The sequence below is a fragment of the Vigna umbellata genome, chromosome 5 (genome assembly GCF_029865625.1).
Source record: "Vigna umbellata cultivar VRB3 chromosome 5, Vumbellata_1.0, whole genome shotgun sequence".
Classification (NCBI taxonomy): domain Eukaryota; kingdom Viridiplantae; phylum Streptophyta; class Magnoliopsida; order Fabales; family Fabaceae; genus Vigna; species Vigna umbellata.
Genome location: NC_142169.1, coordinates 55558606 through 55570315, shown reverse-complemented (window position 1 = coordinate 55570315; position 11710 = coordinate 55558606). Strand labels below are relative to the sequence as shown.

Sequence of the window (11710 nt, the reverse complement as noted above, 5' to 3'; positions counted from 1 at the left end):
ACTTCAAATTGCGAAGAACATCAATAGCATGAAAAATCATACAAGATGCATAAAACACATGCAAAAGTCAGTGCTAAATTTAGTCGTATCAAGACTATATTAACTATCATGGTTTATCACTAAAACCAAAAGTGTAAAAGCAAATATAAGGTTCATAACATAAATAAAATCTCTTTATACGTAGAAAAGTTAAGTACAAAGGAATTGCTTAAGACTTTTATATAGGGAACAAGACAGTGACATTGTTGACAAACTCTTGAACATATCTGATATATAGAAAAGGCATGACAAAAATAGTTTATTTCATTTCTTATATTTCACTGAACAACCATGTTGACATGATTCTACAACATTGTTTGTTGTATTGATTGAATTTCATTTGATTGTGTTTGTTAAGTCATATAATTGAGAGAATTGAATTGCATTATTTCTTAAATTGGTTGTATTTCATTAAACGGTATTCGATGAGGTACGTTTGGAGGATTCAATTACACAGTTGCATTTTATAAAATGGTGGAATCACGATATTTGGATAATTTTGCTCCTAATGTTATCGGAATTTGGCTTATAATCCAAATTTTGTAATCTCTATAGAATTGAAAGATATTGTTCTTACACGATCATGTATATGTTGTAAAGACTCAATCAAACACATCAAATGTTTCAAGAGGATACTCGTTTTTTTAAAGAATATTGGTCATTTTCTAACCACGTAAGAGTTGTGTATATAGAAAACACTTTGACGTATAAGTCAAACCAAGTGTATCAACAAAATAATAAATATAGTAACTAATGACTAACATATCTATTATTTATAAGCTTTTTATCTTGATGAGTTTCGTTCATGTGGCTAATCATTTGCATTAGTCTTTAATTAGCTTATCCTTCTAATGATACTTTAATCTTGATGATAATTTAGTCACTATAGTCAACACTTGTCACAGAAGTTGTTTTGGTTAATATATAGTCAGTCAGACTATCATGATATGTCCTTCTACCATAAAAGTTAATTACATTTAAGCGTAAGTGGTCAAAATATATTCGAACAAATGGTACAATTATGTATTATAGAATTGGATTAGGAACTAAACTATGCATTCATGAAATGGTTTTAAAAAATACTCCTCAACATTGAAATAGAAAATTCAATTTCTAATCCAAATTTCAAAATGCCACCGTTTTTTGAGATGTAATTGAATCCTTAATTACAGGAATCAAAATACAATTAATGAATTTCAACCAACATAAGAAATGATGCAGTTGAACTCTTCCAACTATGAAATTCATCAAACACAATTTAATGAAATGAATACACAATTAAATTTACAATTAAATTTGTCAACCATGGTTCATTAAACACAATTTAACGAAGTGCAACCAACACAAGAAAGGATGCAGTTGAATTTTATCCACAACATGGCTCATCATCATACACAACTTAAATAAATGAAAGCAATAAATCATCTACCTTCATGACTCATCAAACAAGTGAATTCGACTATTTTACAATGTCTTTTCTTCTATATATTAGAGGCATAAATGTTCAAGACTTGTCAACGTAATAACTAGCTTTCCTTTTACCTATATAAAGGTATGAAGCAATGTATTAGTACTTAACTTTTCTATCAATAAAGACGTTTTATTTTTATTTTTAGTTTATCATCTTTTTCTATAGCTAACTTTATATTGTTGCTCTTGAGATATTTTATGTTTCAATAGACAATTGAGGTCACCAAAATAGTTCCTTTGTTTTTTTCTTATCATATTTATTACCATCACTTTGCGTTATATTGAATAAAATGTAATGCATTTATTATTGTTCCATTCATGTTGCAATTAGTGTAATGAGTATTGAGTAAATTTCAATTCAATGATGCGTATTTCTACTTTAAGAAATGTTTGGTATGAAAAAAACCGTATTTTGTAGATAAATATGTACTAAGAACCTAAAATGAAAAATTAGATTCATTATAAGAATTTTCATTATAACCGACATAAATAAATTCGTTGATAAATATAAATTTATTAACCATTTATTTGTAAAATTTGTTAGTAAAATTTATCGATAATTTAGAATTTGTGTTATCTCAGTAGCTTGTTTGAAAATTTCATCAATAACTTAATAACTTCTATTATCATCAATAAATTGAGAGCAAATTTTCCAACAAGTATGATGATATTTTTTATATATTAAAAAGAAATGAGTGAGAGAAAGAAAATAAGAAGAATACAAAGAGGAAAGGGAAGAGATGTTGGAACCAATGGCGATGGTGATAATGTCATGGAGTAGTGACAACAATGCAAAGGCATGATGAGGAGGCATGACAAGGTGACAACTAAAATTAGAGGAAGAGAAGGAGAAGGAAGGTGACAACAATGACCATGGATGACAATGACGGTAGTGGAGGTGTGATAAGAAAAAGAGATGAAAGAAAGGATGAAAAAGAAAAAATAAATAAGAAAGAAGAGGAAGAGGATAAAAAGCAGATCTTAATCGCCATTTTCATTAACGGATAACGTTCAAAATTCATAATAATTATTAATTAATGTTTATCAATAAATTTATCAACTATTAATGATAGCTTATTATTATCGAAAAATTTTAAAATTTGTGGACAAATATTTTATTCACCAATAAATTTGAATTACGAATAAATTTTATTCATTAGTAATATATGACTTTTTTTTGGCCATTTATATTTAACGAACAATTTTGTTTTATGAACTATAATGTTGTTGACAGAGAAACCGAGTTAAAGATGACATATGACATGTAGAAATTCACATTATCTGGAAGTATTAATGAGTTGGAATTTAAGTAGTTGGATAAATAATTGTTTAAGTCCATTTTCTTCATTACTAATGTAATTTTTGTACGTATTTTTATTTAAATATTTCACATGAATATTAAAATGATCTAGGTCAATATTTAGTGCTTATAGGCTTTCTAAACCATAATGATAAACAGTGGGATAATGGGGAATCAATTCTAGTAGAAATAAATGCTAGTGGGGATTTATTTTTAAGTGTTAATTAATGGACATTTACTTCATATTGGTATATAAGCTTATGTGCCTTTTGTATGATTTTGGAGGAAGATTTGAATTATAAAAAATAAAATAAAAATTTCCCTCAATTATATAAGAATCAATCTTTTTGTAATTTTGGAGAGATGGATGAATTTAGAAAGAAAATAGAATTTTAGTTTTATGATGACTTAATGAAGTTCTAAATTATAAAAACCTAAATTTAATTTAATTTCATTGACCTAGTAATCGATCCCATAATTGATCATTTATTTTTCTCGTTATTCCAATTATAACAAGAAAGAGATAAAGGAAGAAAAAAAAAAGAGAAGTAAAGAAAAAAAAGAGAAGAAAAATACATAAAATGAGCCTAAGCCAGATCAACCTACTTTATAAAATACTAATTATTTAACAGAATTAAAGTAATACTATTTCTTTAAAACACTTTATATATCAAATCATTATACCATAATAAAAAAACTTTAGGAATATATGATTTGAATTTGAAAAAAGCTTTTTAATTGTATAATTCGGAAAATATCTTTATACTATATCCATAATCACTTTTTATAAAAAAAAAATTACTTTTGGATTTATACCATCTATAAGTTGCTTTTATGCCAAAATGACTTCTAGGTTCATTTCAAAAGAAAAATAAAAACTTTTAAATTATATACGAATGACAAAATGAGTTTGGGTCACGGATTAGATTAAGTTATAAACCTGTTAACTTTTTTTATAAATATAAATTAAAATAAAAAACAATTTAAAAAATTAATTTTGTATATTATATTAATTGGAAAATGAAAATATATAATAATATTACAATTTAAATCATTAACACTTACAAATTAAATTATAATTATAAAATATAATAAAATAAATTATCATATAAAGATAATAACTATTTTAATTTTATTTAATTAAAAATATTAATTAATTAAAATTAAAAAAATTATAATGTACTTTTAAATATATACATATCCCCACCCATACCCTCACATAAACATATTCTCCACCAAAAACCAAACTCTAACTTGAAAAATTCTTAGTTTATATGTGTTATTTGGATGGTATTTGAAGAAGGTGTAATAATGAGAATATCTATAAATACATCTTAGATTCTATATTTGGACACACGATCAACTAGAAATTTTATATTGCTGTCTCCAATTCCAAGGTTGCAAAATGATTTACTTGGTAAATTAGAATCAATTTCTCAATATTATAATGATGAAAGATAAAAATGGTACAAGATAATACATTTATCACTTGGTTATTTCATTCCAATCAATCTCACTTAAATATAACTGAGATTTTCAATTTGAAATATATTTTCTTTCTATTTATGTTTGTCTTAAGGGCCAAATGAAGCATTAACTAGACAAAGTATCAAACTATTAAGGAGAATATTTGATAACAAGCCCAATATTAAAACTCTTATTGGCTTCTAAATTTGAACATTATGTAAAAAGCAAGCAAGAATGGAACAAAAAAATTGTAAAATTAGGATAGATTAATTTATTAGTGACAAACTAACCCTGAAGATTAATTTTTACTTGATGTATCTTTAATAGGTACCATCCTCCACAAAAACATTTTGCAAACTTCTCTTGTTCATAAACATTTTAAATAAGCTATGAAACCTTATACAAGCTTGTGTCAAAATTATACAAAAATAAAATTAAGGAACTTATTTTAATAAACTTTATCAAGAAATCAAATAAATTTTGCAATTAAGACGCAAAACTTTATGTTTTTAAACAAAAAAAAATTGTTAAGAGAGAGATAAAAGAAATTACTTTTCAGAGTAAATTGTAATGTTAAAAAAACAATCTCTCTTTGTTCTTTAAGAATATTCTTAGTACAAACAAAGTTAATTAATAAGAAAGTAATATGTTTGGAAGTGCACAAACTCAAATTCTACATTAAGAATATTTATAACATATGAAGTTAAAGTTTCACATTTGTCTGCCATTCAAATTTAATTACCCAGCATACACTTTACCACATTAAGTACATAATCACTTTTTAATTAATTTTTTTCACATAGATATTAACTTTATAATCACTAGGTGGTTAGCATTTGGTTTTATCGCAAACACTCTGCATTATGCAGGTAACCTTGTTTGAAACAATTTCATCGCGGCTAAGCCCAATTTTGATAAAAGGGTCCATGTGTTGTTTTATGTAACAGGACAAAGAAAATCAATGTTTTTATTTGTTTATGTTACAAGCTTAGTTTGTTGATTTATTAATAATGTCAAAGGTGGAAGCTTCAAATTTCATAGGGAAACTACCCGTTTGTGTCTTTGCAAGGTCGTTGGCCGTTGGCCCTTGTAGCTGCTTCGAACATCATGTCATGTCGCTAACATAACTTTTCCTTCCACCCTTTTTCGATGCTTTTACTCCTCCATTAGACCCTCTCTTTCCTCTTCTCCCTCTCTCACACATTTTCTGAGCTACTGTCTGTGTAATCAATAGTTTCAAGAGTGGAGTGGTATAGCTTATACTGCTACCCTGTGTTTATATTCAGGTAAAGTTATCAGCTTTTCTTTATGGGTGGTGAAAAAAGATTTGTCTTCTTTATTATTGTCAACCTATATAATTTTGAAATTGAAATTTTTTATGATTGATTGTGAAATTGTAATCGATTGTGAGAGGTGTTGATCATGCATCGCACACATTTTCTGGTTCATTTTCTATGTAATCAGTAGTTTCAAGAGTGGACTGCATATCTTGTAGTACTTCCCCAAGTCAATCCTTATGTAAAGTTAGTTGCTTTTTTTTTTCTCTGGGCTCCTTTATTATTGTTACCCTATATAATTTGAAATATTATTTTTTTTTATGGTTGATTGTGAAGGTGTGATCGATTGTTGGGTCCTGATCATGGTGCATAGTTAGGTCAGGAATTTCAAATTTGATTTATGTTTTATTGTTAAGATGACTGAAAGTTTCGTTTTCGGGTGTGTTTTGGTGAAGGGGAATGAGAAGAAGTTGCTAAGCTTGGAAAACTGGTCATTTTTGCTTTGAAGTTGAACGTGTGATGGAGTTTCCTTTCCTTTATCGTTTGAATGTTTGGAGCGCATGTGCAAATATGCGAGTTTGGACCCTTTTCTTACTCCTGCTGCTACTGGAGACTGGTATTGTGTGTTCTAATTCTGACTACTTGGTTGGTCTTGGAAGTTATGACATTACAGGCCCCGCTGCTGATGTTAACATGATGGGGTATGCTAACACCGGACAGACAGCTTCCGGAATTCACTTCAGGCTACGGGCTCGTGCTTTCATTGTTGCAGAGCCAAAGGGGAAGAGGGTAGTGTTTGTGAACCTTGATGCTTGCATGGCTTCACAGATTGTGAAAATCAAACTAATTGAGAGGTTAAAAGAAAGGTACTAGCAGTATATAGTTCAGTTATCAAGAGTTACTGTGACAGAAATTGTGGTGTCTTGAGAAAATTTACTTAAATTTCTGCTTGTAGTAAAATGGATCTGAATGCTCTGTAAGTGAGCAGTTCTCAGAGAGTAAAATGAGCAATCTTAATCATTGATGAGAAAAAAATGGTTGATATACATACACGTACATAACAAATCATGATTGTATAAGATTATCAACTGTTGATTTTTTTCATCAGAGCTAGAAATAGCTGATTTTGCATGTACTTACTTTAGATGAATGAATCAAATCTTTGTAAGATATTTTGATCTCAATAGTTGTGTGATTAAAGTACTATTTCCATTTTGTTTGACAGATATGGTGATCTATATACTGAAAATAATGTAGCCATTAGTGGAATTCACACTCATGCTGGTCCTGGGGGTTATCTCCAATATGTTGTGTACATTATAACTTCTTTTGGATTTGTGCATCAGTCCTTTGATGTCATTGTCGATGGCATTGAAAAATGTATTATCCAGGCCCATGAAAATCTCCGCCCAGGATCAATATTTGTCAATAAGGGTAAGGGATACAACTTGCATACTCTCACACACAGAGCTTTTATATCAATTTATATATCACAGATGGTATTGTGCTTGTGCATACTGTTGAATCATTTCAGAAAAGATGAAAAGCTACAGGAACTGAGTTTAGCTTTGCATTTTGTGTTGCATGTTTTTTAAAGTTTGAAGACAAAAAAGCATATGACCTTAAGTAGGAGGAGGAATTAGAGTTTTCTTATTTTGAATTGGAACATTTGTGAAGTTATTCTTTCAAGACCTCATCACAACTTTCGCGTAGAATTCTTATAAATGAATTCTAGTGTTAATTGCTACTCATTACCACGGCTTGGTTGATAAAAAACCGAACTCAGAAATATGATAAGAAAGACGAAATAAATACGATACACACAGCAGGTGTGAAATAGAAGCGCACAAAGTTTATTTATTTTTTTGCTAATTTGTAGGTATGGTTCAAATTCAATACTAGATCTCCATTGTTGTACTAGTTCTGTTGTAGTATGAAATCACAGGACAAAATGGTTACTGCTGATCTTCTTTCCTATCTTTAGGTGAACTTGGATGGTAATAACTTATAACTCATTGGAAAGTTATCTTATACTTGCAGGAGAACTCTTGGATGCTGGTGTAAATCGCAGTCCCAGTGCTTATCTAAATAATCCTGCTGCAGAGAGAAGAAATTATAAGTATAATGTTGATAAAGAAATGACTCTTTTAAAATTTGTTGATGATGAATGGGGACCTGTTGGATCCTTCAATTGGTTTCCTACTCATGGAACATCAATGAGTCGGACAAACTCATTAATTAGTGGGGATAATAAAGGCGCAGCTGCACGTTTCATGGAAGATTGGTTTGAGCAAAAGGGTTATGAAAAAACTGATTCTGCTAAAATTGAAGATGGCGGTTTGCCACGAAAAATATCAAATATAATTCCTGGCCTTCACAATAACAGTACGATGCTTACAGTTTATCTTTTGATGTAATGCATCTGTTGTTGAAAATTTTGAATTTTTTTCCAAAACTGATCTAAGAAGCAATATAAATATCCTAATTGATAGCATGAATATTTAGTTTTATATGTCAGGTGGATCCATCATTTGGAATGCTAATAGTTTTTGAAACTCATGATGACATTTTAGATATTTCATTATCTGTTTCATACTTTGGTTGAAGAACAAAACAAATGTTTACCATGTTAGTAACCAAATGTATTTTATTGTTTGCTGGACTGATCGAGGGTTTTATTCAGTTCCCACGTGCTAGTTGGGAAGTAACAATCGGTTAATGCCTGGTCCTATAAACTTTGGCAATCATTTTTTTTGTGTATGTCTTCAATCATAGCTCAAATCAAGTTATTGCTATAATGCAGTTTTGGCTGCATTTGATTTGTCTACATGCTTTTGGCTGCCAATTTTTGTTGTACTTCGGTAATGTAGGCTGGGTGACATGATATTGTTATGCAAATTTGAGGGTAGATCCTTTGCATTCAAATGTTACAAGCTTTTCAGTTTGAAATTCCTAACATTTATTGACTATTGTCTACATACAAGAGAGAGAAAGATGAAAATATGCAAGCTATAGCTTAGTGAGCAATTATTGAAAGAATGATGTCTTACTTTGTGTGATTGATGTTATTTAACTAGGTCAGCAGTAGTAAGAGATCTGAAAATTATATTCTGATCGAAAATTCATTGGTGCAGAGCATGAATTACTTGAAATTGCTACCTCCTTTCAGTCTTCTCCTGGTATATCAGCAACGAAAACATCAAGTGTTTCTAAACGTGTGAGAGCTGCTCATAGGAAGGATGGCAAACCTAGATTTGTGTCTGCATTCTGCCAATCAAATTGTGGAGATGTTAGTCCAAATGTGCTTGGAGCATTTTGTATAGATACTGGATTACCTTGTGACTTCAATCATAGTACATGTGGAGGCAAGAATGAATTATGTTATAGCCGAGGACCTGGGTAATTATTTATTACATACTCATCGTCACAAGTGCATTGAAATTCCATCTAAGCCTTTGGAAGTACTAAATTGCATTATTTATGTGATAGCTACCCAGATGAATTTGAAAGTACACGCATTATTGGAGAAAGACAATTTAGAAAAGCAGTAGATCTTTTTAATACTGTGGATGAAGAGATTGAGGGGGAGGTTGATTTTCGACATACCTATATAGATTTCTCCCAACTTGAGGTGACCGTTTCCAATGAAGGAGATTCTGAGGTTGTAAAGACATGCCCTGCTGCAATGGGGTTCGCATTTGCAGCAGGAACAACAGATGGACCTGGAGCTTTTGATTTTACACAAGGTGATGATAAGGTAATCATTCTTTCATACTGCATTCTCCTAGACAGTAATCTTAAATACTTGTTATGGTGTATGCTCATTATTTGTTTTGATATGTGTCAGGGAAATCCTTTCTGGAAGCTGGTGCGTGACTTGCTCAAGACACCAACCAAGGAACAGATTGACTGTCATCAACCCAAACCCATTTTGCTAGATACTGGTGAAATGAAGAAACCGTATGATTGGGCTGTAAGTTACTCATAAATCCTTTCCCTTGGTTCAGTTTAGTTATCTCCTCTGTGTTGATTGAATAAGGGCTCTTTTTAGCAATTAGCATTCACATTCCCCAGTCTTGCCTTTGGGTAGACTTTGTCGTGTGAATTATCCCATGCCAGTGACATCCTTTTTTCCATGACCTCTGTTTTATGTGGAAATTGCTGAGTTGGATAACTATTCAAAGCTGTTGATCTGAATTAAGTTTCATGTAGAGGTTGAAATAAGATGAAGTAATGTACATATTTATTGTAGATAAGAATTTTGTACACATGAGGATCTATTATTTAATTACATAAGTTATATTTACTGATTCACTGTGTTTTAAATTTTGTCCCAAATGCTCTTTGTTAACAGAAGTTCTGTGTACAAGTTTTACTGTATAGCTTTCAGATGGTATGTGCTAACAAAAAGTAACCTTTACTTAGATGAAGCTTTCATGTTCGTGCTAATTTTGCAGCCTTCAATACTTCCGATTCAGATCATTCGAATTGGGCAATTGGTCCTTCTTTGTGTACCAGGAGGTACCAACTTGTCTCCTGCTGTCTTGTTTTATTGTAATATGCTATTGTTGGATACTCTACCCTTCATGTTCTCAACTGTTGTTTCGATTATGACAGAAACTATTGCATATAAGTACATATAAATTTTATTGGATAACTATTATTGATATAATGTTATTCGTGGATTGGTTTTGCTTATACTTTTTGCAGCTTATTTATTCATTTAAGTGTTTGTGAAACAACTTATTTTGGTCCTTATATCTCTTTTTGGTGCTTCATTCTTGTCTGCCACTGTTTTCATTTGACAGAATTCACAACAATGGCTGGGAGGCGTCTTCGAGATGCAGTGAAGACAGTGCTAACTAGTGAAGAAGATTTTGACTTCGATGACATTTACATTGTTATAGCAGGGTTATCTAACACCTATTCACAGTACGTCACTACATATGAAGAGTACCAGGTGCAGAGATACGAGGTCAGTTGTAAGAGCATGAAACTCACAACAAACATTTGATTACCATGTAGCAATGACAATTGAAACACTAACAAAAGTTTATTGTTAGTGATCCAAATTCTTAATCACATCACTCTATTGACAAAAGATAGATGGAATCAGACAGGGTTTTTGAGCATTTTTGAAAATGTGTTCCTCCTTCAAGAGCTAGCCAACTAAACATTCTGCACAGTTGTGCTAATATGCAAGGACATATCGATAATGTTACAGTGACAATAGCACATTTTTAGGGGCTATTCGGTATAACTTTCTGACTTGACCTTTCTTGTTGTCAGGGTGCTTCTACACTATATGGTCCCCACACACTGAGTGCATACATTCAGGAGTTTAAGAAACTTGCAGTGGCCCTCATCAACGATGAACCAGTAGAACATGGACCTCAACCCCCTGATCTCTTTGAGAAGCAAATAGGCTTGCTTCCACCAGTTGTGGTGGATGGAATTCCCCTTGGAGTAAATTTTGGGGATGTTTGTGCTGATGTGCCACAGAACTCAAGCTTCAAAAGTGGTGAGATGGTGACTGCTTCATTTTGGTCTGCTTGTCCTCGCAATGATCTTATGACTGAAGGCACCTTTGCACTGGTGGAGTTTCTCCAAGAAAAGGATGATTGGATTCCTGCATATGATGATGATGATTTCTGTCTACGCTATAAGTGGTCAAGGCCTTACAAACTCAGTTCAAGGAGTAGAGCAACATTGGAGTGGAGGATACCAGAGGGTGTGACTCCTGGTGTATACAGATTTAGACATTTTGGTGCGGCAAAAGGTTTATTTGGATCAATTCATCACTTTACAGCTTTATCCAGTGCCTTTGTAGTAACATAAACTAAAGGGAGGCATATTCTTGCTTGCAGACGATACTATAGTTATGATTTGTCTTGCTGAACTTTAACAGAATCCCTTCAATCCTAATGAAGGTTGATATGATCACCTTTATGCTTTTTCCCTCAAATTCTGCAGCTAACCTTAATTTTTATACCATATCTCTGGTATAAAAGGTATTATCAGCAATGTATAATGTAACATAAAGTACATATTTTATTTTTACTTTTATTATAAATGAAGGAGGCATATTTGAATTGGTAAATGATAATTTCTTTTAACTATAAAATATTTTGTAGTTTTCATATATTAAATATCATTT

The 11710-nt window shown here is 31.2% G+C and overlaps 1 protein-coding gene across 2 annotated transcripts; it reads left to right on the top strand.

Moving 5' to 3' along the window:
- Positions 1-5411: 5411 nt before the first annotated feature.
- Positions 5412-11653, top strand: LOC124834190 (neutral ceramidase 1-like). 2 transcript variants are annotated; one of them, XM_088091748.1, is made up of 11 exons: positions 5418-5562; positions 5890-5930; positions 6009-6419; positions 6779-6987; positions 7594-7938; positions 8688-8952; positions 9043-9310; positions 9401-9526; positions 10011-10074; positions 10362-10528; positions 10843-11653. In XM_088091748.1, the coding sequence occupies exons 3-11, from the start codon at positions 6073-6075 to the stop codon at positions 11389-11391; spliced, it is 2340 nt and encodes a 779-aa protein (XP_087947874.1). In that variant the 5' UTR covers positions 5418-5562; positions 5890-5930; positions 6009-6072; the 3' UTR covers positions 11392-11653. The 2 variants fall into 2 exon arrangements, with proteins under 2 accessions (XP_047164789.2, XP_087947874.1); XM_047308833.2 differs by lacking the exon at positions 5890-5930 and having other exon boundaries at positions 5412-5562.
- The last annotated feature ends 57 nt before the right edge of the window (positions 11654-11710 follow it).